Source organism: Lissotriton helveticus, chromosome 6, assembly GCF_964261635.1.
Source record: "Lissotriton helveticus chromosome 6, aLisHel1.1, whole genome shotgun sequence".
NCBI classification, from domain to species: domain Eukaryota; kingdom Metazoa; phylum Chordata; class Amphibia; order Caudata; family Salamandridae; genus Lissotriton; species Lissotriton helveticus.
In genome coordinates, this window is record NC_136067.1 from 220,818,866 (window position 1) to 220,846,626 (window position 27,761).

The 27,761-nt window shown below is 50.7% G+C and overlaps 2 protein-coding genes across 11 annotated transcripts in view; one reads left to right on the top strand and one right to left on the bottom strand.

Moving 5' to 3' along the window:
- SUPT3H (SPT3 homolog, SAGA and STAGA complex component) overlaps nt 1–27,761 on the bottom strand; it is a 2,933,604-nt gene that overhangs the window by 2,320,174 nt on the left and 585,669 nt on the right. The window contains exon 1 of one of the 3 annotated variants that reach the window (XM_078647630.1): nt 14,402–14,534. The exons of 1 other annotated variant lie outside the window; for it this stretch is intronic. Coding sequence is in view for 1 of the 2 variants with exons in the window: in XM_078647629.1 (XP_078503755.1) it covers nt 14,364–14,426 (63 nt within the window). In the remaining variant the exon portion in view is untranslated. Of the gene's footprint in view, nt 1–14,363; nt 14,535–27,761 lie in introns of those variants that run through there. One more of the 3 variants, XM_078647629.1, reaches the window with a different exon arrangement.
- The window catches only part of RUNX2 (RUNX family transcription factor 2), a 372,515-nt gene that overhangs the window by 231,065 nt on the left and 113,689 nt on the right, over nt 1–27,761 (top strand). For all 8 annotated transcript variants that reach the window (XM_078647620.1, XM_078647626.1, XM_078647623.1 and 5 more), the window contains 2 exons: nt 519–775; nt 14,380–14,536. In XM_078647620.1, coding sequence (XP_078503746.1) covers nt 519–775; nt 14,380–14,536 — 414 coding nt within the window. The remainder of the gene's footprint in view (nt 1–518; nt 776–14,379; nt 14,537–27,761) is intronic.

Below are 27,761 nucleotides of genomic sequence, written 5' to 3' on the forward strand. Positions count from 1 at the left end.
GCACGAAGTTACGGGGTGGCCGCGGGTACGGGGTGGCAGCAGTACTTGGTACATGAGTTGTAGGATGGCAGACAGCAGGCAGCGGCGCAGGGGGTACGGGGTAACAATGGGTTGTGGTACAGAAAGTACGGAGTGACAGCAGCGGAGGGACAGGAGTTACAGGATGGCACAGAGCAGGAAGTGGCACAAGAGGTACAGGGTGCCCCGGCTGTGGTACAGGAGGTACAACGTGAGAGAAGTGGGTACGGGCACAAACGAACAAGAGTGCATAGGTGTACAGGAGGTACGGGGTGACAGGGAGCGGGGACGTGGTACGGATGGTAAAGAATGTACAGGGGCACGGCCAGGGGGCAGGTATCTCTCTCTCTGTAGTTGTGCAAACTCATGAAGTTGTTGGTCTCCTCTGAGCATCTGCCCCACGCCGGCCCCCGTCAGAGTTGTAACCCCCCCCCCACCCCATCGATGAGGGCTTCTGGGTCCGCAGCCCCCTCTAACCCCGGCTCTCTGTGTGTCCTCAGATGCCAGCACCGGCCGGCGCTTCAGCCCCCCCAGCGGCAGCCTGCAGGCCCCCCCGGCGGCCCCCGGCAAGATGAGCGAGGCCCCCCAGCAGCAGCAGCAGGAGGCGGTCCGGCTGCGCGCCGCGGACTCCCGCAGCATGGTGGAGATCATCGCCGACCACCCGGCCGAGCTGGTGCGCACCGACAGCCCCAACTTCCTGTGCTCCGTGCTGCCCAGCCACTGGCGCTGCAACAAGACGCTGCCCGTGGCCTTCAAGGTGAGGGGGCGACAGGGTGAGGGGGGCATCAGGTGTGGGGTGGGGGCAAGGGGCGCTCTGCTGTCCAGACACTGGCGCTGCAACAAGACGCTGCCCTTGGCCTTCAAGGTGAGGGGGCATCAGGTGTGGGGCGACAGGGTGAGAGGGGCATCAGGTGTGGGGCGACAGGGTGAGGGGGGCATCAGGTGTGGGGTGGGGGCAAGGGGCACTCTGCTGCGCAGCCACTGGCGCTGCAACAAGACGCTGCCCGTGGCCTTCAGGGTGAGGGGTGTGGGGACATCGGGGTGTGGGGGCTACAGGGTGAGAGGGGTATCAGGGTGTGGGGCAAGGGGCACTCTGCTGCCCAGCCACCGGCGCTGCAACCAGACTCGGATGTGGCCCTCAAGTTGGATGGCGGCACGAGGTGGGCCTGCTAAAGGGGGGGGGACGCTGTTGGGTGAAGGTGTGTGGGAGGCTTGTAGGTGAGAGGCGGTGAACGTGTATGGGGGATCTTCAAGGTGGGACGGGTGACAAGATGGAGCCCGAGGCCTACAAAGTACTATCGAGGGAGACGGATGGCGAAGTGGGGGCGAGGGGGCGGGGAGCGGGCGACATTTTGAAAGGGACGGGTCTTCAACATATAGGGCAGGGGTCTCGAAGGGGGAGGGCGAACTTTCAAATAGGAAACGAGATGCGTTGAGGTTTACAGGTTAGTAGGTGGGAGACTGGGCTACACAATGATGGAGGGTGGGGCTGCTTCAAGGTGAAGGGCAGGGGTGGTGGGGGCCGTGAGAACGTGCGTGCGCGCAGGCTGCGTGGCGGGGCTTTAAAGGCGCTGTGCGTTGCTTCGAGGCGTGCTGTGTGGCTCGCAGAAGAGGCCTTCATGGCAGAGTGTGGCAATTCACTTCAGGGAGGTAGGTGAGGTATGCAGACCCAGCTCACGGTTTTGGGGTGATGCTTCTGACAAGGACCTTGGAGCTGGGGGTGGGGGCATGCACAAGCGACGTGGCTTGTAGAGGGCGCTGGACTCCAGGCACTAGGAGTTGCCCCCAAGTGGCACTCTGGGTACATTCGAGGTCAGGGGCGTGCTCGATGAATAACAGGCGGTTGAGGGTTCCTGAAGGGCTCTCTGGGGGGGCTAACAAGGAGCACTAGAGTGCTGGCACGGCAAGTGTGTTTACGAGGTAGGGCCAGGTGCCCGGGGACTGGGCGAGGCTGATTGTAAACATTGGGGCATTGACTGCGGGCACAGGGGGCTGTTCATGGACAATGGCGGCTCACAGGAGCGCCGGAGAGGCCTTTAGGGGCAGAGACTCACAGGCTGCAGTCTGGGTGGCATGGGGCCCCCACTGATGACTAGGGGTACAGTCTGGCAAAGGCCCGTGGCCCCTTTGGGGTGTCGAGACTCTAGAGAGAGGCTTGAGGAAGGGTCTGCTTACTGTGGCACCCCTTACAGTCCTGGGGCGAGGAGGGTCTGTGACTGGCGCCTCTTTGCCTCTCAGCCACCAGTGCGCATAGATCTGTCTCATGCCTTCTTCTGAAATCAGACCCCAGCTGGCCCTAGTCTCCTGTCGCCTCCCACGACCTACTACATCATATGCATTCTAACCTTCAAATCCAGTCCATCCATTCCACTCACCCAAATATCCATCCATCTATCCACCCAACCAACCATCCACCCATCCCCAGCCACACACCCGTCCATCCTTCCACCCATCCGTCCGTCCATCCAACGATTCATCCACCCATCCGTCCATTCATCCAACTATCCATCCATCAGCGGCTGGTGCAGTTAAGCGCAAGGGTGATGGGAGATCTACAGACGATAGAATAGGGGAAATTAAATAAATAAATAAATCCTATTCCATCATCAGTCAACATCACCCCCCCCCCCCCCCACTGCGCTTAACTGCACCGCCCGCTGCTGCATCGATTCGTCCGTCCATCCATCCCCAGCCACACACCCGTCCATCCATCCGACCATCGGCTGCCAGCGGCTGCCTGACATTCCCATCGTGTGCCTCGTGTTCAGAGGCCTGAGACCTGACCCTTGCCCCCCCCCCCCCCTCTCCCTCAGAGTAGGGTGGACAGGACACCTCGCCGCTCAAAATAAAATAACGCGCAGCCCCTGTGAACGGGATCAGTCGTGCTCTCTCTGTGTACAGGCCGCCATGTGTGCTCCGGTGCGCGCACCGAGCCCACCCGCCCATAAACAATAATCCGGTGCCTTTACTTGTCACAGAGGTAGTTTGCATGCGGGGCATTGCCCCGGTGGCTCTTCTGACAGCGGGGGTACAGCTGTTTAGTCCAGTTTGTGGCGGAACAGGTGCCAGCCCTAGTGAGGTGGTACTGGACAAGAGAGGGAGTGTGCAAATATGTATCTTCTTTGCACAACAGACCCCCGTGGGCACCTTTTACCACCGAGCAACAATCACAAAGCAAAGCAGCATGACGACAAGATGCCCACAAGTGTGTCTAATATATAGGACACGTGCATGGTGGTAAAAGTAGGGTGGCGTAATATACATATGGATGTATACGATAGGCCGTAAAGCCTTAACATGTATAACAAAATATCGACACAACGTGTTTTATTTGACATCTTACAGCTCTTCTCGGAATTAGGATATTTTGGAAGGTTAATTGTAAAGCAGTCAATGGAATAAAATGTAGCTGTATTCCACTTTCTCTGGCAGGATTCAACAGCTGTAGTCAAATGCATTAAATACACGTATTTTGAAGTGGGCTGGCGAGAGCAGCTCGCATGGCAGTCTGGCTGTTGAATTTAAAGCCCCGGAAATGCGTCCATGTGCCGCGCCAGGTGACGCAAAATCATGATTACAACTGTGCCCTTTCCTTCTCTTCACACATTTCTAAATGAGAACAAATTAATTAGGCTGTGGGGCAATAGAGTGCATTCGACATCGAGATGTAAATAGTTTAGTAAACAAAAAAATACAGTAATGTTCTCATTAAATATTGTCCCCTTATGGCCCGATTTTATTTTTTAAACATTATTACGTGTGGGGGCCTGCAAATAGCACACCGCTTAAAACTAACCGCGCAGATAGCAATGGCTCCCACTTACTACCCCCGAAGTGTTTTTCCGAATCGGATGCACGCATCGGTATCCTTGTAAGATCATTTAATTTAGTGCACAAGAAACGAAAAGTGATTTCGTACTTACCGACGCTAAACGCATTCCACACTGCAGCGTATGTGTGCTCGCCTCATTAGTAGCGCCTAGCAGCGCGCGTGGGAGGCGCGGGCTGCTTTGTTAATGTCAATAGGTTGACTTTACAGCGCTTCCGTCCGCAACCCTGCCATTTCTAAGCGCTATACCGAGCAGCTGTAGTGTTACCGAGCAGCTGTAGTGTTACCGAGCAGCCGTAGTGTTGCCTTTACCCAGTTTATTTGACATAGTACATTCAGCAAAGGCAACAATCCAAATTGGTGCGCGTTGCAAACCTATTCTGTGCTCCTTCCGGCAGCACAGCTGACGCTGTGGGTTACAAAGAGAAGAGGCGGGCAGCATGTACATTGTCACAGAGCCATTTATAAACCGAGGGCTTTTCTGGGCAGCCCCCCTTCATAACTCACTTCCAGCCACCCCCTTCTGAGCGAAATACTGCAATATGGGCTTACAGGCCCATTCAAACGATGGAGCGGGGCATGAACACGCGAGAGACACAGTTCATAAGCACCATTTTTTGCAAAATGTCATCTGACTGTGTAATTATGCAAACTAGTGCACCACGCACTGAATAGCAGCAGACCACGCCCACCTGCAGGGGTAGTTGTGCCCCAAACAGGACTCCAGTCTGAGTGGCACACTTCTGCTGCCCACGCCGATGGCACACCACCGAAGCCAGCGTTTCTCATGAAAGCAGACGGAGTGGTTTTCACTTGTTATCAGCTGGGGCACATCGAGGCACCGAAGTCAGCCTCGTGCTCCGGCGCCTCAGCCCGTGAACGCTGTGGTCGTTTAATGATGAGCTGTGGAAAATCCTCTCAACCTTGTACCCACTGATTCTCCAGGCCCCTGCTCACGTCACGGGCTTTGGGCTTCCCATGTGGCCGGTGGATGACTTGAGGCTTCACCAGAACACAGTGCAAAGAACCCCCAGAACAAACACCGTCCCTTCTGGTGTCACCCACTACACTGTTTACAATGTCGTTAAAAAAATCGAGTGTCATTTGCACCATTTTTGTCAGCGTCTTTTTCACATTTTTCTGCGTTGCACTTGTGGCTGTCACGAGCTAACGATGCCAGAGCCTCACGCGGACACAGCTTGCACCACAGCGGCACTGGTGTTAAACTAGGCCCTAAAAGGGGTTCACTCTAGACTAGAATATTCAGCAGGCCGCACTGAGGCCCTGGGTGGCCCCTCCACCCACCAGTGCGGCTGGGTCTGCCCAGGGGCCAACCCTTGTGGCCTCAGCCTCAGGGCTGCAGTTGGCTTGCCACTGAGCTGAAGTGGTTCTTTTGCCTGACTTTGCACTTGGCGCCTTTGATGGGTTTCGTGTAAATGGTGCTTAGTCCTAGTTTTTCACAAGTTGTTACCTAGGCTCTAACAGAAATGCGCAGGCAAAACAGTGTGGAAATGAGGCATATCACGCGCAAAACAGGCGCACACACATTTTTGTACGTTATCCCCAGGGCAGAGGCAAAAGCTGCTGTCAGGTGAAACAACCGACCCCGTAGTTTGCACAAGCAGTATCTCAGCAGCTTTTTGGTACCGCACTCAATCCTGATGCTCACAGTGAGGGCATGAGGCATATCAGGCCACTACAATTGATCACGTGAGAGGAGTTGGCCTAATGGCTTAGGCGTTCGACCTCGGACCTGGTGAACTGGTGTCCTCATGTAACATAACTGGTGCTATGTAAAGTGCTCTGAGATCCGATTCTTATTCGGGTCAAGTTTGAGCTATTAAAACTCTGAGAAAAAAAAAAAAACTGTGCCACTGGAATCAAGCCAGCCTGGGTGCAGAACATACAAAGTGCGCATGATTGTTTGCTCGGCCCGAGAGGGCCGGTCAAAGCATCATTGTGTACCTTGGAGTGGGCAAACCACTCCTCCTCTGCTCTGGCAGTCCAGCCCCGCCTTGCCCCGCAACAGGAAAGGAAAACTAAAATGATAATAACGCTATTTATTATCATTATCGTTTTCTGTAACCACTGCTCACATAGCAGTAGGGCGAAGCTCTCTGCCTTAGAGGAGGAGCCGCCACTGAACAACAAAACTACTAACTACCACGTTCCTACAAGAGTGATAAGTCAAAGTATTCCAGGCCCCCAAAGCTATAAGAATGGCTTGGGCGGCAGAAATTAGTCATTTTTAATGTATATTGATTGAATAAACAACTGTTGCTGTCCTCATCTCTAAATTAGATAGACAGCGCCCCCATGAGGCAGACTGTCGGTGTTGACAATTAAATACCAGCGCCGAGCACTGGAAACCACCGGCTCAAATTAAGCATTGCTTATTACTAGTGTTTAGCTGGTGGTAACTGCAGCAGTTACCAAGGGCGAGGCTAGACGAGCCCGCCTTTAGGGCCCGGCCCCCCGGCCCACACCGCGCCGCCATTGGTTCATAGGCCCAGGAGGCTGCCCTATGGGCAGCCATCCTGGGAAGTACTTCCGGGTCAGGGGGCGCGTGACGCACGTCCGGTGGGGGCGTGGGGCAGAGGCCATGACCTATTTAGGTCTGGGTCACGGTCATCTCGGCCTCTTTCCCCGCCTGCGCCGGACCTGATCGCCACTCCCTGTCCGTTAGTCAGCTAGTTTTAATCTTTTTAAACTTTAAGTTAAACTTAGGTGGCCCAGTAGCTTCCCCGCCCCATAGTCTGACCCCCGAGGACATTGACGGAGTGCCGACGAACCTCGACGTGCAGCGGAGGAGAGAGCGCCGACCGGGTCGCCAGGTGAGGTGCCGGGGTTAGCTGAGGCTGGGGGCGGGCGCGGGTCCGGGGCTTGTTTGACGCCTCCTCCTGCTGCAGCCCGGTGAGGTGTTGGGAGCGGAGAGCGTGGTGCGGGCCCGCGTTCGCCTGCAGCGGCCTTAGGAAAGGGCAGCAGAGCTCCGGCGCCGTCGCCTGGCGGCAGGGTGGGTGTGGGGCGAGGGAGAAGGGTAGCGGGACTCAGAGTAGTAGGTAGCGGTGCAAAGAAGGTACCATGGCACCCAGGGGGCAGAGCCATAAGCGCAAGGGCAAAGACCCGGAGATTGCGCAGTTACTGGCCTTGCTCCTCCAGAAGTTTAACGGGGACGACGAGTGCAGTGAAGTAGAGTCTGAGGGGCCCCATTCCGATCCGGAGGGAGAGACCCCGAGCATTGCGGAGCGCCCACGCAGGCGTGGTGTTCCGCCCAAAGCGGCGTTCCCTCCCCTGCCCAAGAAACCGAGGGCACAGAATCCTAGGGGCTCACGTGGGCAGAAGAAGAAAGGGAGCGGTGGGGGAGCGGGGCTGCCCCCCCCTCCGAGGGTTCCTTCGCCGAGTGCCCCCCCATTGGCGCCGCCTGCACCCGTAGCTCCTCTTCCTGCGCCCCAGGCGCCAGTACTCCCGTGGGCGGCGCCTCTAGCTCCAGTAATTCCGGCTTCTGCGCCACAAGCGCCTGTGATTCCTGTTTCTGCGCCACAAGCGCCTGTAATTCCTTCACCCGTAGCGCCTCTTCCTGTGCCCCAGGCGCCAGTAATCCCACTGGCGGCGCCTCTAGCTCCAGTAATTCCTGTTCCTGCGCCACAAGCGCCTGTAATTCCTTTGCCTACACCACTAGCGCCAGGGGCCCCCCCTACCCGCGCCTCAAGCGCCTGTTATTCCCCCAGCGGCACCAGGTGCTCCGGCGCTACCCCCGGCCCCTGTGCCTACGGGTGACATCTTGAAGGAAATCTTGGGGGCCATAGCGGCGCTGGGATCTCCCCCAGTGCTTCCTGAGAAGGTCGCAGTGTCCCCACCAGTGGTAGTAAGCCCACCCGCCCAGCCCCAACTCGAGGGCGCTGGGACGGGGGGCGCTTTGGGGGAAATCTTAAATGCCCTGAAGGCGCTCACTCGAGCTCCGGGCGCAGCACCCCCTCTTCCTCCGATAGCCGTGGCACCGACTTTGGTCCCGGCAGTCACGCCTTGGGTCCCGGGGAATAAGGATGAGGGCCCACTAGGCGAGATCAAGGAGCAATTGGCGCTGTTAGCCAGGACGCAGGCTCTGAATGCCCCGGTGGCCCCATCGGCGGTGGCGGCCCCCGCTTGTGCCCCCAGTACTCCAGGAGGTAAGCCTGAGATGAAGGGCCCGGAGCCCGGGGCAGGAGCGATGGTGGGGGGTGGCCAGGGTTATGTCTTGTCTAAACCAGGCCGCCTGGCTACACACGTATCTCCCGATATGAAGGAAAAAATTTGGAAGGGGGAATTCGTAGATATATTTGCATTGATTAGGCCCAAGAGAATGGAAGTGGAGAGTAAGGACAAGGAGGGTAAGGATAACTCCTCTAAGGATAGGAGACCTAGGGTGGAAGAATCTATCACGAATTGGCTTTTTGGTTTCCAGGTGTTTATAACAGTAGTTATTGAGAAGAAGCCAGAGTTGGCGGGGCCATTGGTGTACTATATGCATAGGATTTTGAAAGCGCACACGACGCATGGAGGGACAGCCTGGCTGGACTATGATAGGGATTTCAGATGGGAGAAGGTGCAGGACCCAGACATGGGTTGGGACCAGGTGGAGGTCAATGTGTGGTTGGAAAGTGTGAATGCCAAAGCATGTGGGTCGCAAAACAATAGACAGCCCTTTCGGACATCCCAGGGGGGACCTGGGGATAAGCGGGGGACATGTTGGCAATTTAACAGGAAGGTGTGCACCTGGCCGCCGGACAAGTGCAAGTTCAGGCACGCATGCTCCTTTTGCGGGCACCCCTCACATCCCGAATTCAAGTGCATTAAAAAATCCAAGGAACGGGGAGGGGGGGGCAGAGAGGTTAAGCCCTCCCAGCCATAAGCTGCCCACCCCGGTGGACATTGGGAAACTGGTTTTTTGGCTGAATCAGTATCCAGACCGGTCAGCAGCCAAAATCTTGTACGCAGGGTTCTCAGAGGGGTTTCGCATTCCAGCTCTTGGGGTCCCCCCGGTTAGGTTTTGCAATAATCTTTTATCTGCGAGGGCGATGCCTGCGGTGGTTGAGTTGAAGGTGCAGAAGGAGCTTAGTGCGGGGCGTGTAGCTGGCCCGTTCGGGGCCCCCCCGCTCCCAGGCTTTGTCTGCTCACCCCTAGGGGTAGTACCGAAGAAGGAACCGGGGCAATTCAGGATGATCCATAACTTATCCGCCCCCAAGGGAGAGTCTGTGAACGATGCTATCGACCCAACTCTGTGTTCAGTATCTTACTCGTCCTTTGACGTAGCTTTGAATAAAGTGAGGTCACTAGGGCCTGGCGCCATCATGGCCAAGACGGACATAGAATCCGCTTTCCGCCTGTTGCCTGTTCACCCGGAGGATTATCACCTGTTGGGATTCCAACTGAACCAGCAGTTTTACTATGATAAGTGTATGCCCATGGGGTGTGCTGTCTCCTGTAGGTATTTTGAGACCTTTAGTTGCATGCTACAATGGTTGTTCTCTCATAAGACAGGCTGCAGGGAGGTTGTGCATTATTTAGATGACTTCATGGTTATGGGGCCGGCCGCCTCCACAGCTTGTAATCAAGCGTTGGACCAATTGGTGGCCTTATTCAGGGAATTTAATATTCCGCTGGCCCCGGGCAAGACAGTGGGTCCCGATACATGCATGACATTTCTGGGGATTGAAATTGACACGGTGGCGGGGGAATGCAGGTTACCACAAGACAAAGTGAAGTCTTTTTCCCACGCCATTGACGCGGTCTTGGCTTGTACGAAGGTGACTTTACACCAGCTTCAGGTTGTGGTGGGACAGCTAAACTTCGCCCTCAGGATCATCCCCATGGGACGCCCCTTTTCTAGATCTATTGCCAGGGCGATGGTGGGCCTAACACAGAAGCACCACAGAGTGCGCCTACGGGCCGAAGTAAAGGGTGATTTGAGAGTGTGGCGAGATTTCTTAGCGAATTTCAATGGCACGGTTGTCTGGCCGTCCGCCCCGGTGTCCAACTCTGAGTTGGGATTATTTACGGATGCGGCAGGCAGCGTTGGCTTTGGGGCTATCCTCGGGCCTAAGTGGTGCGGGGCGGAGTGGCCGGAAGAGTGGCACAAAACAGGTTTGACAAGAAATGTAGCCTTTTTGGAGTTGTTCCCCATACTGGTGGCGGTGTCTGTTTGGGCAGAGCACTTCAGGAACAGATCAGTGATATTCTGGTCAGACAACATGTCTGTGGTTGAAGCCATTAACCGGCAGGGGGCCACGTGTAAGAATGTGCTGAGATTGTTGAAACGGTTGGTGTTGGCATGCTTGAGGTTGAATTTAACGTTTAAGGCAGCACACATTCCAGGGGTCGACAATCATGCTGCTGATGCTTTGTCTCGTTCCAAGCTGCAGGAGTTTCGGAGGTTCCATCCGGCAGCGGAGGATCAGAGGACGGTGTTCCCACCATCACTGTGGAGGATTGGAGCCCCGCTTTAGCGGGGCTGGTAGGTGCCTCATTGAGTGACCGCACTCGGAAAACGTATCAGCAGTGTTTTTTGTATTACAGGACATTAGTGCAAGAGGCGGGTTTCTCATGTTGGCATTCTGATCAAGCTATGTTTAACTTTCTTCAGCACATCTATGACCAGGGCAAGTCGCTCTCTTATGCCAGGACGCACGTCACTTCTGTGGGTTTCTTTGCTAGATTAGCGGGCTTGTATGATCCAGGGATGTCTTATGTAGTCAAGAGAGCTCTGACTGGGTGGGCCAGGAGGGAAGGCCCTAAGCGGGACAGTAGGAGGCCCCTGGACGTGGGGACTCTGAGGAGGATGCTAGACGCCCTCCCTAGACGGTGCACTTCGGCCTTTGAGAGCACGTTATTCTCTGCAGTCTTCTCGTTAGCCTTTTATGGGGCATTTCGTCTGGGGGAGATAGTGGGGTCCTCTCGCATTGATCATAATGGGGGGCTGCAGTTTGGGGACCTCAATATTACAGCAGGGACCATGGAGGTATGCCTCAGAAAGTCTAAGACCGACCAGCTGGGTAAAGGTGCCTGGATCCAGCTGGGCTCTGCGCCTGATGCGCCTGTGTGCCCGGTAGCCTGTATGCGGGCATACCTGGCCATCCGCCCTGGGGAGAAGAGTCAGGCCTTGTTCATTCATGAGGGGGGTGAGTGTGTCTCGCAATACCAATTCAAGGCTGTACTACGGGAGGCTCTGGGTGACCTGGGCCTTGGGGATTCGGGCTATTCATCCCATTCATTCAGGATAGGCGCTGCCACATTGGCGGCAGGGGCAGGGTTTTCTTCCAAGGCGGTGAAGAAGGTGGGCCGTTGGTCGTCCGACTGCTTTAAAAGATATGTAAGGCCCGAATTGTTATGACGTCGTGTATTGCCATGCCCATGCCTGACTTTTCTATTTCCTCTCCGATTACTAGTATGCCAGGGAAGGTGGTGTGGGTATTGGGACACTCGTTCGTTCGACGGGCAGCGGTGCGACTGCGGCAACGGCGAGTGCGGAAGCCACCCGGGCTGGCAGGGACGGAGTTTTTGTGGCATGGTGTGGGAGGAATGCGGATCCGGCACCTGCGACGGTTGGTGGAAGACATCAAGGGGCGCGAGAGGCAGTCTCCCGCATTGGTCATCTTACACTTGGGCGGCAACGACATGGTCGACAGGGGCCGCCTCGCAGTCAAAGAGGCACTACTTACGGAAATTGCTTGGCTGGGGCGAACCTTCCCCCAGGCCAGGATAGCATGGTCATGCATGATCCCACGACGATGGTGGGGCAATGGGATCCGGCCGTACCCGGTGAACGTGTCTGTGAGGCGTCTCAACGGAGAATTGGCAAAGATGTGCTCAGGAAAGGGCCGCTTGCTACATCTCCCGCACAGGATGATCTCGGGATCCGAAATGTTTCACCAGGACGGGGTGCATCTGTCGGACATTGGTATGGATGCTTGGATTCAGGGCATTTGGTCATTTGTGCTGAACTTGGCGGCAGGGGGGAAGGGCGACGGACCTGAGGGCCCTAGTCTCCCTTGTGGCGGAAAAGAGACATTTGAACACTGATAGACTGGAAAAATGGAGTGGAGTCCGCCTTGCGCACTCCCTACGCCAGCACTGAGGGGAGAGAGGGTAAGCTCTCCGCAGGGGGATGGAGACCACCGGCTGGGGAGGCAAGGGCGTCAGGTACGAGCCTCATAGCAGCGTGGTGGATGAGAGGTGGGGCCCTGGAAATGGCGGACAAGGACCCGAGGGCTGGGGCCCATCGCTCGTGGGGCGCAGGTGGGTGGCACCTGGCGCGGGCATCGTACTTGGGGGATGCGAACCTAAGGGCCCCTTGGTGCTGGGGGAAGCAAGAAGTTATGAGCAAATAAATACAAGTTGAAACGTATAATAAAGTTGATGAAGAAGAGTTGATAATAAAGGAAGGAGGTTGCTCATAATTTGAGAAATGTATAAACGATTTACTTGTCATGTTTATGAAGTGTAATTAAACATGGCCTTTTAAACCCACCTGTTCCCAAGTGCTTGTTTTGGTGGGTAGGCGGGTGTGGAGCATGCTGGGGGATCCGGGGCCTATACCAAGGGCGAGGCTAGACGAGCCCGCCTTTAGGGCCCGGCCCCCCGGCCCACACCGCGCCGCCATTGGTTCATAGGCCCAGGAGGCTGCCCTATGGGCAGCCATCCTGGGAAGTACTTCCGGGTCAGGGGGCGCGTGACGCACGTCCGGTGGGGGCGTGGGGCAGAGGCCATGACCTATTTAGGTCTGGGTCACGGTCATCTCGGCCTCTTTCCCCGCCTGCGCCGGACCTGATCGCCACTCCCTGTCCGTTAGTCAGCTAGTTTTAATCTCCCACCCACCCGTCCCTTGAGGCAGTGATTTGAAGGGTGCGTTGCGGAAAAGAGACATTTGAACACTGATAGACTGGAAAAATGGAGTGGAGTCCGCCTTGCGCACTCCCTACGCCAGCACTGAGGGGAGAGAGGGTAAGCTCTCCGCAGGGGGATGGAGACCACCGGCTGGGGAGGCAAGGGCGTCAGGTACGAGCCTCATAGCAGCGTGGTGGATGAGAGGTGGGGCCCTGGAAATGGCGGACAAGGACCCGAGGGCTGGGGCCCATCGCTCGTGGGGCGCAGGTGGGTGGCACCTGGCGCGGGCATCGTACTTGGGGGATGCGAACCTAAGGGCCCCTTGGTGCTGGGGGAAGCAAGAAGTTATGAGCAAATAAATACAAGTTGAAACGTATAATAAAGTTGATGAAGAAGAGTTGATAATAAAGGAAGGAGGTTGCTCATAATTTGAGAAATGTATAAACGATTTACTTGTCATGTTTATGAAGTGTAATTAAACATGGCCTTTTAAACCCACCTGTTCCCAAGTGCTTGTTTTGGTGGGTAGGCGGGTGTGGAGCATGCTGGGGGATCCGGGGCCTAAAAAATGTAACCATGAAACACACAAAATCTTGCAAATATTTTCTGCATGTACACATTGGAAGACATCCAGTGCACACAGGGGCGTGTCTGCACAAGATTTAGTTTTGCTCCAGATTTTTTTTGCTCCATACTCTAAACATTTATCCTATTATTTTGAATCAAAACACCTTCCAAGATGGATACATGGATTAGGCAACAGCTCATTACACCCTCGTTCCGTCACAGAGGATGGTCACCTTCTTGACACAACTCTGTTGCCACCACTACAGCGCTCAAAAGCAGCTCAAAATCGTATGTAGCACTGTACAATTCCAGTGCATAAAGTAAAAAAATGGGAAATGTAATGCAGCGCGACTGGCTCTGGGAAATATCATGCCCAGCTGAGAACCTCCCTTCAGCTCACATGCCCTTCTGCCTATTGCCTTTCTCCCAGGGCTAAATATGAGCCGGTGTTTTCATGTCTTGGCTCTGCCACTTAATTGTCAGCACCGGCACTTATGGCACCTGCCACACGGTGGCGCTGTTTGTCTGGCGTAGACATAAGCAAGACAAGAGTTGTTTTATTAATTTGTTAGACATTAAGAACAACTAACAACAACAGGCCTTTCTTATAGTTTTGGGGTTGTCGAACAGTCTGAAATGTCACTTTTAGCAGTGTGATGATTAGTAGTTGTGTATAGCAGCACTGACAGGGGCAATAGTTGGTGCGAGCTGCAGTGCCCTCCTTACGAGGGCCCTGACACTTATTTTTTACAAACTAAGCACTGTTTTCTCCATTGATGTACCATTTTTGTACCCCCCCCCATTTTGCGCTTGATGGACATTGTGTATGGTTTAGGAAAACAATGAATAAAAATGATAACCCAATAAAGCCAAATGTTCGCGTATTCATGTAGTACACAACATCAATCCGTTGGCATCATAAGCACTAGGGATCAATTCTCAATAGCATTTATGGGTACACTACAGGATTACTCTCTTACATATTCTTACATGCCTTTGTGAATCCCCCCTTTGTGTCAGACTACACTGGGATGGGCGTGGCAACGCGTTGTGCCACTTTTTAAATGGTTACTCAACTCTTTTTGCTCACATTTTTTTTTCCATAGGTGGTTGGCCTTGGAGAAGTACCTGATGGGACTGTGGTCACTGTCATGGCCGGCAATGATGAAAACTATTCGGCCGAGCTGAGGAATGCCTCCGCCGTCATGAAAAACCAAGTGGCCAGGTTTAACGATCTGAGATTTGTGGGGAGAAGTGGAAGAGGTAGGCCTCACCATAACCAATGTTGGAAAATCTAAAAAAAAATAAAAAAAATGTAATAGTCTAGACAGTATAAAGCCACACTGTAATACTAACCAGTCTCTAAAGACATCACCAGACACCCTCTAACGTACATGAGTGATTCATGTTTTTATTTGCAGACTGCACATTCTGCACAAGCTAAGTCTATTGTTATCCATCACTGCCCAAATAATAATTTCTACCCATTTTTTCAGTTTTTTTCTTTAAATCTTTATTTATTTATTTTTTATTCCACAGTAACTCAAGTAACTCATACATACATTGTCATAACTTCATATATGCATATGATCAGAAAACAATCCCCAAATCCATAGACCAATTTTACGTTTCTTTAGTCCTTTAACTGAATACAAACTTAATTCTAAATTACATAAATTATACATCTTTGCCCTCCAACGTTCAAAGGAAGGGGGGACAGCTTGTAACCATTCAGCCGCAATACAAAGCCGGGCAGCCGTCATAGCTATGAAAATCAAATATCGGTGTTTGAACAAAGGAGTACCCTTCACAAGTTCAGGCCCCACACCCAAAAGCATAATAGCGGGTGTAATACCTATTGGAATCCCAATAATCCTAAACAAAAGTTGCTCTATACTTTTTCTTTTAATCTTAATGCATTCTGAGAACGTATTCCAGATTCCACTACATTGTATATCCTGTAGCCAGGAGTGAGCTCTGCTGTGAATCATGTATTTGTACTTAGTTCAATTTGTTACTCAATCAAATGCACTGCATTATTTTTACTGAATTTGCTTGATACATCTAGTGTCTTCATTTGTCATTAATTTTGTTTTGTCTTTTCTGACATGCCTGTTTTCAGTTCTTTTTAGTCGTGCTTGCTGTCAGCTTTAGCTGTGTGTATGTGTGTTGATGACACACCGTTTGTGGACAACATCAATACTTACAATGGGCTTTGTGTCAGCTCATTGCTTATCATTGGTCATCATTCTTGTCAATCTCATGAGCTTGCTTCTTGTTCCATGGATTTCCTTCCTCTTCTTGTGTTTGTCCATGGCTTCTTTTACTTTTGATAGGAAGACTTTTATTGTTCGACTGCTTACATTTAGGGAGGACTTTATCCTTTATTTCTTTCAGCACTCCATTGGCGTGCCTTCTTTCCCATTCCCTTTCTCCTCCCTATGCTGCTTTCTCTCTTCAGACCCCTAACCTTCTGATCTCTGTGTTGTTCTCCTCAGCTCGTCCGTTGTTTCCCCCACCTCTCTCAGTCCTGCTCAGCTTGTTTTTTAATAACCCCACCCTCTGTTGGTCGCCCTAACCCTCCTTGCTCACCTTGCCTCTTAGTCAGTAACTTGACTTGCTCTCCTCTCACCCCTCCTCTGTTGCTCCCCCATACTGCATGCTTTTCAAAATTAAATTTGTAAATTATTTTTAGGAGGGCCTATCGGTGGCAATTTGCTGCCTGGCTGCTTCTTTTTGTAAACGCCCTTTCAAACGCACCTTTTATTTTTGTTAATTTACCACTCCAAGATGGGCATCTGCGACCTGGCAACGGTACATTTAAAAGACAAAATGGCCACCTCATCGGGAATTATGTAGGCTTATGCGTGGTGACGCATATATAGGTATACGACATCACAATGTGGCCACCGTAGCACCATGACTTTGTGAACGATTGATGATGTATGGATCATATCACTGTTGTTTTTTTTTCTGATGCAGTACAGCATTGGCAATAACTATTTTTTCTTTTTTGGATGCTCAAGAGCATTGTCAAAAAGCATTGTCTAAGCCAAAATACAAGACCTATTGTGTAGTTTTTTTTTCTTCTGTGATTTTCTATTATATTTTTGGGTCTCTTTTCGTCTTCTTGCATTGCCTGAAGTTTCTTTAGTTTTTTTGTTTTGTCTGTCTGTGTCTGCTGTTTCCTCCCTTGCTGTACCTCTCCCTTTGGGGCACATCCTGATATTCCCTGGTATTTTTGCCTAGGTTATTTTTTCATTCTTTTATTTTCATTCAGGTCTCTCTCTTGCCTCTCTTTCTGCTTATCCCCACTGCACATATTTCTCGCCTCCATCACTTCCCATACTGCCTCTCTCTACAACCTATACCTTGGCCCTCACCTCATCTCTTGTCTGCTCTTTCGAAAAAACGCAGGAAGGCCTCAGGAAGTCATTTTTGTGAAGTTATTTGAACTTTTATGCTATGCTAGGAAAACCTATTGTCTGGTCCATGTTGTTTCTAAAAGATATTTTAGGGATTTTTTTTTCAAACGAACACGCACCATTATATCTGCCTATAGGTGCATTAAAAACAGAATTATTCATGTCCATAGGCTCAATCATCCCTTTGCTTCATCGTCCAGTTCTATCTTGATTTTCCTCTAAGAACATAGGGTTGTATGCATAGATGTAGACTCCAAAGCATAGACTGCCAAATCCCAACCGTACATACATATCTCTCTACAAAGCCTCCTACCTGCAGCCAGCACCTGTCCCCAGCAAGAGCCACCGCGTGTCCCAGGACTGAAGCACACGAACCCAGCGTTAAAATAAGGCACGAGTCTGGCTGGATTTAGGAACTCATTTTTGTATAATGTCTACATTTTGGTAAGTCTGTATTTGAACTCTGTGCTTCTGTAGTAATTGCTCAACCAAGACTTCTCACCGTTCATGTGCTGGGATTTGTTTTGCATCTAGCAATGCTTACTTCTCCAGTAAATTATACGAGTCCCAGCGCCTTCATAACCGAGGCGGAGGCACGCGCCTCGCTTGTAAGGCCCAGTCTCAGCCCATACACGTGTATACCTCCTAAAGTCTAGAAAAATAAGAATTTAGGAGGGCCATTTCTTTCTTTCAAAGGGACGCCCCAAATACCTTCCCTTTAGTACAAGGAACCTTAGTTTTACTTCATCACTTTTAAGAGTTTCCTGCAATTTAAACCAAGTTCACAGAAAACACAGAGAGGTTTTATAAGCAGAGCAAAAGGGTGGATAGATTGCCTTTCGGCAGCTTTGCAGCGACTGGACCTGTCCCCGAAAGGAAATGACACTTTCATTTTTACAATCCCCTAGTGGGGTCCTTTCTTCTACAGTACGGCAGCAGGCTAGACCGCTGAAAGAGGAGTATATACGCTGCAGTGTATGGAATGTGTACTGTAGGCAGGCCAGGCAGCAGGATAGACCGCTGAAAGAGGAGTATATACGCTGCAGTGTATGGAATGTGTACTGTCGGCAGGCCAGGCAACAGGATAGTCTGCTGAAAGAGGAGTATATACGCTGCAGTGTATGGAATGTGTACTGTAGGCAGGCCAGGCAACAGGCTAGACCGCTGAAAGAGGAGTATATACGCTGCAGTGTATGGAATGTGTACTGTAGGCAGGCCAGGCAACAGGCTAGACCGCTGAAAGAGGAGTATATACGCTGCAGTGTATGGAATGTGTACTGTAGGCAGGCCAGGCAACAGGCTAGACCGCTGAAAGAGGAGTATATACGCTGCAGTGTATGGAATGTGTACTGTAGGCAGGCCAGGCAGCAGGATAGACCGCTGAAAGAGGAGTATATACGCTGCAGTGTATGGAATGTGTACTGTAGGCAGGCCAGGCAACAGGCTAGACCGCTGAAAGAGGAGTATATACGCTGCAGTGTATGGAATGTGTACTGTAGGCAGGCCAGGCAACAGGCTAGACCGCTGAAAGAGGAGTATATACGCTGCAGTGTATGGAATGTGTACTGTAGGCAGGCCAGGCAGCAGGATAGACCGCTGAAAGAGGAGTATATACGCTGCAGTGTATGGAATGTGTACTGTCGGCAGGCCAGGCAACAGGATAGTCTGCTGAAAGAGGAGTATATACGCTGCAGTGTATGGAATGTGTACTGTAGGCAGGCCAGGCAACAGGCTAGACCGCTGAAAGAGGAGTATATACGCTGCAGTGTATGGAATGTGTACTGTAGGCAGGCCAGGCAGCAGGATAGACCGCTGAAAGAGGAGTATATACGCTGCAGTGTATGGAATGTGTACTGTAGGCAGGCCAGGCAGCAGGATAGACCGCTGAAAGAGGAGTATATACGCTGCAGTGTATGGAATGTGTACTGTAGGCAGACCAGGCAACAGGATAGTCTGCTGAAAGAGGAGTATATACGCTGCAGTGTATGGAATGTGTACTGTAGGCAGGCCAGGCAACAGGCTAGACAGCTGAAAGAGGAGTATATACGCTGCAGTGTATGGAATGTGTACTGTAGGCAGACCAGGCAACAGGCTAGACCGCTGAAAGAGGAGTATATACGCTGCAGTGTATGGAATGTGTACTGTAGGCAGGCCAGGCAGCAGGATAGACCGCTGAAAGAGGAGTATATACGCTGCAGTGTATGGAATGTGTACTGTCGGCAGGCCAGGCAACAGGATAGTCTGCTGAAAGAGGAGTATATACGCTGCAGTGTATGGAATGTGTACTGTAGGCAGGCCAGGCAGCAGGATAGACCGCTGAAAGAGGAGTATATACGCTGCAGTGTATGGAATGTGTACTGTCGGCAGGCCAGGCAACAGGATAGTCTGCTGAAAGAGGAGTATATACGCTGCAGTGTATGGAATGTGTACTGTAGGCAGGCCAGGCAACAGGCTAGACCGCTGAAAGAGGAGTATATACGCTGCAGTGTATGGAATGTGTACTGTAGGCAGGCCAGGCAACAGGCTAGACCGCTGAAAGAGGAGTATATACGCTGCAGTGTATGGAATGTGTACTGTAGGCAGGCCAGGCAGCAGGATAGACCGCTGAAAGAGGAGTATATACGCTGCAGTGTATGGAATGTGTACTGTAGGCAGACCAGGCAACAGGATAGTCTGCTGAAAGAGGAGTATATACGCTGCAGTGTATGGAATGTGTACTGTAGGCAGGCCAGGCAACAGGCTAGACCGCTGAAAGAGGAGTATATACGCTGCAGTGTATGGAATGTGTACTGTAGGCAGGCCAGGCAACAGGCTAGACCGCTGAAAGAGGAGTATATACGCTGCAGTGTATGGAATGTGTACTGTAGGCAGGCCAGGCAACAGGCTAGACCGCTGAAAGAGGAGTATATACGCTGCAGTGTATGGAATGTGTACTGTAGGCAGGCCAGGCAGCAGGATAGACCGCTGAAAGAGGAGTATATACGCTGCAGTGTATGGAATGTGTACTGTAGGCAGGCCAGGCAACAGGCTAGACCGCTGAAAGAGGAGTATATACGCTGCAGTGTATGGAATGTGTACTGTAGCAGGCCAGGCAGCAGGATAGTCTGCTGAAAGAGGCGTATATATGAAAGAGGGGTATATACGCTGCAGTGTATGGGATGTGTACTGTAGGTAGGCAGCAGGTTAGACCGCTGGAAGAGGCGTATATATGAAAGAGGGGTATATACGCTGCAGTGTAAGGAATGTGTACTGTAGGCAGGCCAGGCAGCAGGTTAGACCGCTGAAAGAGGGGTATATATGAAAGACGAGTATATACGCTGCAGTGTATGGAATGTGTACTGTATGCAGGCCAGGCAGCAGGATAGCCTGCTGTCAGAGACTGCTGAAATCGGGGTATATAGGCTGCAGTGTATGGAAGGTGTAGGCAGGCCAGGCAGCGGGATATACTGATGACATAGACTGCTGAAAGAGCGACACAGTGTACTGAATTAATAGGATTGCCAAAAGCATCACTGGCTGCAGAAAGGGGTACTTTCGCTGTAGTGCATGGAATCTGTATAAACAGGCCGACTGCTGAAAGAGTTACGTTCTCTGCATTGTACAGAATGTGTAGGCCTGACAGCAGCAGTATAAACTGCCGAAAGAGTGATACTTTCACTGCACTGTACGGAATGTGCAGTCTGGCTAGGCAGCACTATAGACTGCTGAAATAGTGATACATTCACTGCACTCTACAGAATGTGCAGCCTGGCTAGGCAGCACTCTATACTGCTGAAAGAGAGATATATTTGCTGCACTGTATGGAATGTGCAGTCTGGCTAGGCATCACTATAGACTGCTGAAAGAGTGAGACATTCACTGCACTGTGCAGAATGTGCAGTCTGGCTAGGCAGCACTCTATACTGCTGAAAGAGTGATACTTTCACTGCACTGTACGGAATGTGCAGTCTGGCTAGGCAGCACTATAGACTGCTGAAAGAGTGAGGCATTCACTGCACTGTACGGAATGTGCAGTCTGGCTAGGCAGCACTCTATACTGCTGAAAGAGAGATATATTTGCTGCACTGTATGGAATGTGCAGTCTGGCTAGGCATCACTATAGACTGCTGAAAGAGTGAGACATTCACTGCACTGTGCAGAATGTGCAGTCTGGCTAGGCAGCACTCTATACTGCTGAAAGAGTGATACTTTCACTGCACTGTACGGAATGTGCAGTCTGGCTAGGCAGCACTATAGACTGCTGAAAGAGTGATACATTCACTGCACTCTACAGAATGTGCAGCCTGGCTAGGCAGCACTATAGACTGCTGAAAGAGTGAGACATTCACTGCACTGTGCGGAATGTGCAGTCTGGCTAGGCAGCACTATAGACTGCTGAAAGAGTGAGGCATTCACTGCACTGTATGGAATGTGCGGTCTGGCTAGGCAGCACTCTATACTGCTGAAAGAGAGATATATTTTCTGCACTGTATGGAATGTGCAGTCTGGTTAGGCAGCACTATAGACTGCTGAAAGAGTGAGACATTCACTGCACTGTGCGGAATGTGCAGTCTGGCTAGGCAGCACTCTATACTGCTGAAAGTGTGATACTTTCACTGCACTGTACGGAATGTGCAGTCTGGCTAGGCAGCACTATAGACTGCTGAAAGAGTGAGACATTCACTGCACTGTACGAAATGTGCAGCCTGGCTAGGCAGCACTATACACTGCTGAAAGAGTGAGACATTCACTGCACTGTACGGAATGTGCAGTCTGGCTAGGCAGCACTCTATACTGCTGAAAGAGTGAGACATTCACTGTACTGTACGGAATGTGCAGCCTGGCTAGGCAGCACTATAGACTGCTGAAAGAGTGAGACATTCACTGCACTGTGCGGAATGTGCAGTCTGGCTAGGCAGCACTCTATACTGCTGAAAGAGTGATACTTTCACTGCACTGTACGGAATGTGCAGTCTGGCTAGGCAGCACTATAGACTGCTGAAAGAGTGAGACATTCACTGCACTCTACAGAATGTGCAGCCTGGCTAGGCAGCACTATAGACTGCTGAAAGAGTGAGACATTCACTGCACTGTACGGAATGTGCAGCCTGGCTAGGCAGCACTATAGACTGCTGAAAGAGTGAGACATTCACTGCACTGTACGGAATGTGCAGCCTGGCTAGGCAGCACTATAGACTGCTGAAAGAGTGAGACATTCACTGCACTGTACGGAATGTGCAGTCTGGCTAGGCAGCACTATAGACTGCTGAAAGAGTGAGACATTCACTGCACTGTACGAAATGTGCAGTCTGGCTAGGCAGCACTATAGACTGCTGAAAGAGTGAGACATTCACTGCACTGTACAGAATGTGCAGTCTGGCTAGGCAGCATTATAGACTGCTGAAAGAGTGAGACATTCACTGCACTGTGCGGAATGTGCAGTCCGGCTAGGCAGCACTCTATACTGCTGAAAGAGTGATATTTTCACTGCACTGTACGGAATGTGCAGTCTGGCTAGGCAGCACTATAGACTGCTGAAAGAGTGAGACATTCACTGCACTGTACGAAATGTGCAGTCTGGCTAGGCAGCACTGTAGACTGCTGAAAGAGTGATACTTTCACTGCACTGTACGGAATGTGCAGTCTGGCTAGGCAGCACTATAGACTGCTGAAAAAGTGAGACATTCACTGCACTCTACAGAATGTGCAGCCTGGCTTGGCAGCACTATAGACTGCTGAAAGAGTGAGACATTCACTGCACTGTGCGGAATGTGCAGTCTGGCTAGGCAGCACTCTATTCTGCTGAAAGAGTGATACTTTCACTGCACTGTACGGAATGTGCAGTCTGGCTAGGCAGCACTATAGACTGCTGAAAGAGTGAGACATTCACTGCACTGTACGAAATGTGCAGTCTGGCTAGGTAGCACTATAGACTGCTGAAAGAGTGAGACATTCACTGCACTGTACGGAATGTGCAGTCTAGCTAGGCAGCATTATAGACTGCTGAAAGAGTGAGACACTCACTGCACTGTGCGGAATGTGCAGTCTGGCTAGGCAGCACTCTATACTGCTGAAAGAGTGATATTTTCACTGCACCGTACGGAATGTGCAGTCTGGCTAGACAGCACTATAGACTGCTGAAAGAGTGAGACATTCACTGCACTGTGCGGAATGTGCAGTCTGGCTAGGCAGCACTCTATACTGCTGAAAGAGTGATATTTTCACTGCACTGTACGGAATGTGCAGTCTGGCTAGGCAGCACTATAGACTGCTGAAAGAGTGAGACATTCACTGCACTGTACGAAATGTGCAGTCTTGCTAGGCAGCACTATAGACTGCTGAAACAGTGAGACATTCACTGCACTGTACGGAATATGCAGTCTGGCTAGGCAGCACTATAGACTGCTGAAAGAGTGAGGCATTCACTGCGCTGTGCGGAATGTGCAGTCTGGCTAAGCAGCACTATAGACTGCTGAAAGAGTGAGACATTCGCTGCACTGTATGGAATGTATAATCTGGCCAGGGAGTACTATAGACTGCTGAAAGAGTGATACATTCACTGCACTGTATGGAATGTGCAGTCTGACTAGGCAGCACTGTAGACTGCTGAAAGAGTGATATATTTGCTGCACTGTATGGAATGTATATGCTGGCCAGGCAGAGCTATAGACTGCTGAAAGAGTGATGCATTCGCTGCACTGTATGGAAAGTATAGTCTGGCCAGGCAGTACCATAGACTGCTGAAAGAGTGATACATTCACTGCACTGTATGGAATGTGCAGTCTGGCTAGGCAGCACTGTAGACTGCTGAAAGAGTGATACATTTACTGCACTGTATGGAATGTGCAGTCTGGCTAGGCAGCACTGTAGACTGCTGAATGAGTGATATATCTGTTGCACAGTATGGAAGGTATATGCTGGCCAGGCAGAACTATAGACTGCTGAAATAGTGATACATTCACTGCACTGATTGGAATGTTTAGGCTGGTCAGGCAGAACTATAGACTGCTGAAAGAGTGATGCATTCACTGCATTGTACGGAATGTATAGTCTGGCCAGGCAGTACTATAGAATGCGAAAAGAGTGATACATCCGCCACACTGTAGGGAACGTATAGTCTGGCCAGGCAGTGCTATAGACTGCTGAAAGAGGGATACGTTTAATGCAAGTATGGAATGTGTATGCTGGGCCAGGCAGAACTATAAACTGCTGAAAGAGTGATACATTTGCTGCACTGTATGGAATGTATAGTCTGGCCAGGCAGTACTATAGACTGCTGAAAGAGGGATACGTTTACTGCACAGTATGGAATGTTTATGCTGGGCCAGGCAGAACTATAGACTGCTGAAAAAGTGATACATTTGCTGCACTGTATGGAATGTATAGTCTGGCCAGGCAGTACTATAGACTGCTGAAAAAGTGATACATTCGCTGCACTGTATGGAATGCATAGTCTGGTCAGGCAATACTATAGACTACTGAAAGAGTAATACATTCACTGCACTGTATGGAATGTGCAGTCTGGCCAGGCAGTACTATAGACTACTGAAAGAGTGATATCTTTGCTGCACTGTATGGAATATGCAGTCTGGCTAGGCAGCAGTATAGAGCAGACTGCTGAAAGAGTGATACATTCGCTGCACTGTATGGAATGTATAGTCTGGCCAGGCGATACTATAGACTACTGAAAGAGTAATACATTCACTGCATTGTATGGAATGTGCTGTCTGGCTAGGCAGCAGTATAGAGCAGACTGCTGAAAAAGTGATACATTCGCTGCAGTGTATGGGATGTACAGTTGGCCAGGCAGCAGTATAGAGCAGACTACTGAAAGAGGGATACATTCGCTGCACTGTATGGAATGTGCAGTCTGGCTAGGCAGCAATGTAGACTGCTGAAAGAGAGATATATTTGCTGCACTGTATGAAATGTGCAGTCTGGCTAGGCAGCAGTATAGAGCAGACTACTGAAAGAGTGATACATTCGCTGCACTGTATGGAATGTATAGTCTGGCCAGGCGATACTATAGACTACTGAAAGAGTAATACATTCACTGCATTGTATGGAATGTGCTGTCTGGCCAGGCAGCACTGTAGACTGCTGAAAGAGAGATATATTTGCTGCACTGTATGGAATGTGCAGTCTGGCTAGGCAGCAGTATAGAGCAGACTACTGAAAGAGTGATACATTCGCTGCACTGTATGGAATGTATAGTCTGGCCAGGCGATACTATAGACTACTGAAAGAGTAATACATTCACTGCATTGTATGGAATGTGCTGTCTGGCCAGGCAGCACTGTAGACTGCTGAAAGAGAGATATATTTGCTGCACTGTATGGAATGTGCAGTCTGGCTAGGCAGCAGTATAGAGCAGACTACTGAAAGAGTGATACATTCGCTGCAGTGTATGGAATGTGCAGTCTGGCTAGGCAGCAGTATAGAGCAGACTACTGAAAGAGTGATACATTCGCTGCAGTGTATGGAATGTGCAGTCTGGCTAGGCAGCAGTATAGAGCAGACTACTGAAAGAGTGATACATTCGCTGCAGTGTATGGAATGTGCAGTCTGGCTAGGCAGCAGTATAGAGCAGACTGCTGAAAGAGGGATAGAGGTGTTGGTCTGTAAATGGCTCTCACTGCTTCCCCTGAGGGAACCCCGAGATCTGCCTGACCGGAGTAATGAGGGACATTTTCAGATTACAGCCGGGGTTTGAGGGGATTACTGCAAGTGAGGTCACTCAGCTGAAGTGGAGGGTTTGGAAACTGACTGATTGAAATGCTGACCGCAGCAGATGCCCATCTAACCCCAACTGCGACTAAAGCAAACTAAGCACTAGACGCCTAGTGCAGTGCATGGTGACGCCTCATGGCGCTAGATGACAGCCTGCCGATGAGCACTAGATTGCTGAAACAGAGAGAGGAGCGCACTACAGCTGTTGTTGTCAAGTTATAAATAAAGAAGGAATTGCAAGGAATTGAATTGTGACCTTGGCGCTAAAGGTCACGTCACCTGTACTACAACACGCTGTACAGCAACGGATTGAGCTGAGTGCCACATTGGGCCTAGCGAGCCTAACCAGGCTGTGTCCCCTTTCCCAATCCATACTGACACTTTGACCTCTTTCTCAAGAGCACGATGTTGCATTGGTCCGAGGCCCCTTTTCATAGGGCCCAAACAAACCCCAAGAAAATGTAGGGTCCTCTACATTGTGTGTGGTCTGTAAAGGGCTTTCCCATCGTATTGAAATTGGCAGCGTGTGCACTTTCTGTATTTTGGAATGTACTAGCAGTGCAGGTCTTTATTGACATGGCGCTCTCTGCTCCAGACACATGAGCACAGCCATTCGAAATTGCAGGGGTGCACTGCATATTAAATGTAGGTTTTTGTACTTGCACTATCACATTTGTATGCTCCAGATTATGGGAAAGGTTAGGAGACCTAAAGACCAGAGCAGCTTACTTTGATTACAGCTTCAACATGGTCCCATTAATACACTACCCTTGGAAGCAATACACTTTAAAACATTCCTTGCTATGATCCACTACGTACAATGCACTTTGAGCTCTCTTTTCCATATTAAAGAGACAAGCGTCCCGGACTGCTCACTGTTCGACCTGCCGACCTCCAGGCAGTGCTTAATTTGTAAAAAATAAATAAACATACGTGTCCGGGCCCTCGTCATGGGACCACTGCAGTGTGCACCACACATTTCCCCTGCTAGCGCTGACAATGACGGCACCAACAAAACTACTAACCATAACACTCTTACAAGTGTGATAAGCCAGACTATTCCAGGCCACCCAAAGCTATAAGAATGGCTTGGACAGCTGGTATTAAATAATGTTGAATTAATATTTACTGTTGTTGTTTTCCTTTCTCAATTAGACAAACAGCTCCACCATGTGGCAGACTGTCATAAGTACCGGTGTTGACAATTAAGTGGCAGTGCTGAGTACCAGAAACCATCGGCTCAAATTCAGCACTGCCTCCATGGACGTTATAGTCACTTACGTAATAGTTGGCAGTGACAGACAGATGATTCTACCAGTGGGAAATTCTCAGCGTGAGGGCCTTTGCCAAAAACCACTGGCGGACGAGTGGGTGGAAGCAGGTTTGGTTGGGGTATACTCCACGCCAATATGGCTCATCTCCTTTGTTCACCTATTGAAATAACGAGTCATCCTAAGGGGCTGGTGGATACGAGCACCACAACGTCCAAGGGTAGACCATCCTTCAGCTGGTCGACTTGAGTGCCACTGGCGGATCTCCCCAAGGGCTGCCGGCAAGTGAGAGCTCCTAAGAGTTTATGTCAATACCTGGATTTGGGGCCGAGAGATCCTGTCTTGGGGTGCAGTCAGGAGCCAGACGCATCGCTGCATGACTACGGGGAATGGACTGCTCAATCCTTTTCTGCGCCTGCTGTGGCAGAGAGGGATTTCATTGCAAAATCCTTAATGCGCTGCACGACCGTTTCAGTGTCCCTCCAGAGTCTGATCTATAACAATTAGTTTAGAACATCCTGGATTTGAGACAATGCCTTTGGTTTTGCAGTAATGACAGCAGAGGGTGGGATCGACCTCCTATCGGATCCCTCGTGTAAAGAAGGTTTTTAGTCCAAGGGTAATGTTTAGTGGGATGAACCCAAGGCAGATTATAGGATCAAGTAACTGCAAAAGAGAGAGTGAGAGAGGACATAGACATGTTTCTTCAGCAAAGGCACACATCATTATGTCAACTAATTTATTATTTAAGTAAATTTTCTCTGTTGATGTGGTTATTGACAAGGGATGCCACAAATAAACCAGAAGCCAGAGCTAGAGCGAAATAAATATATGTACATATTTTAAAATAAATCCTGCTTAGAGAATTTGCTCTGAAGAAAAACAATGCAAGGAAGGCGCTGCCATGATACACAGATGCCATCAGATTGGTTATTTCTGCAGTCCATGCAGTGGCCCCATTCAGGGTTTATGTTGGGCATCATGAGTGAGTAGGGAAGGCTTTGGTGCCCCTGCCAGTGTGGAATGAATAAAGGTAGAGAAGAAATCCAAACAGGAGGTCTCAAATGTGGGTCCCTACAACGT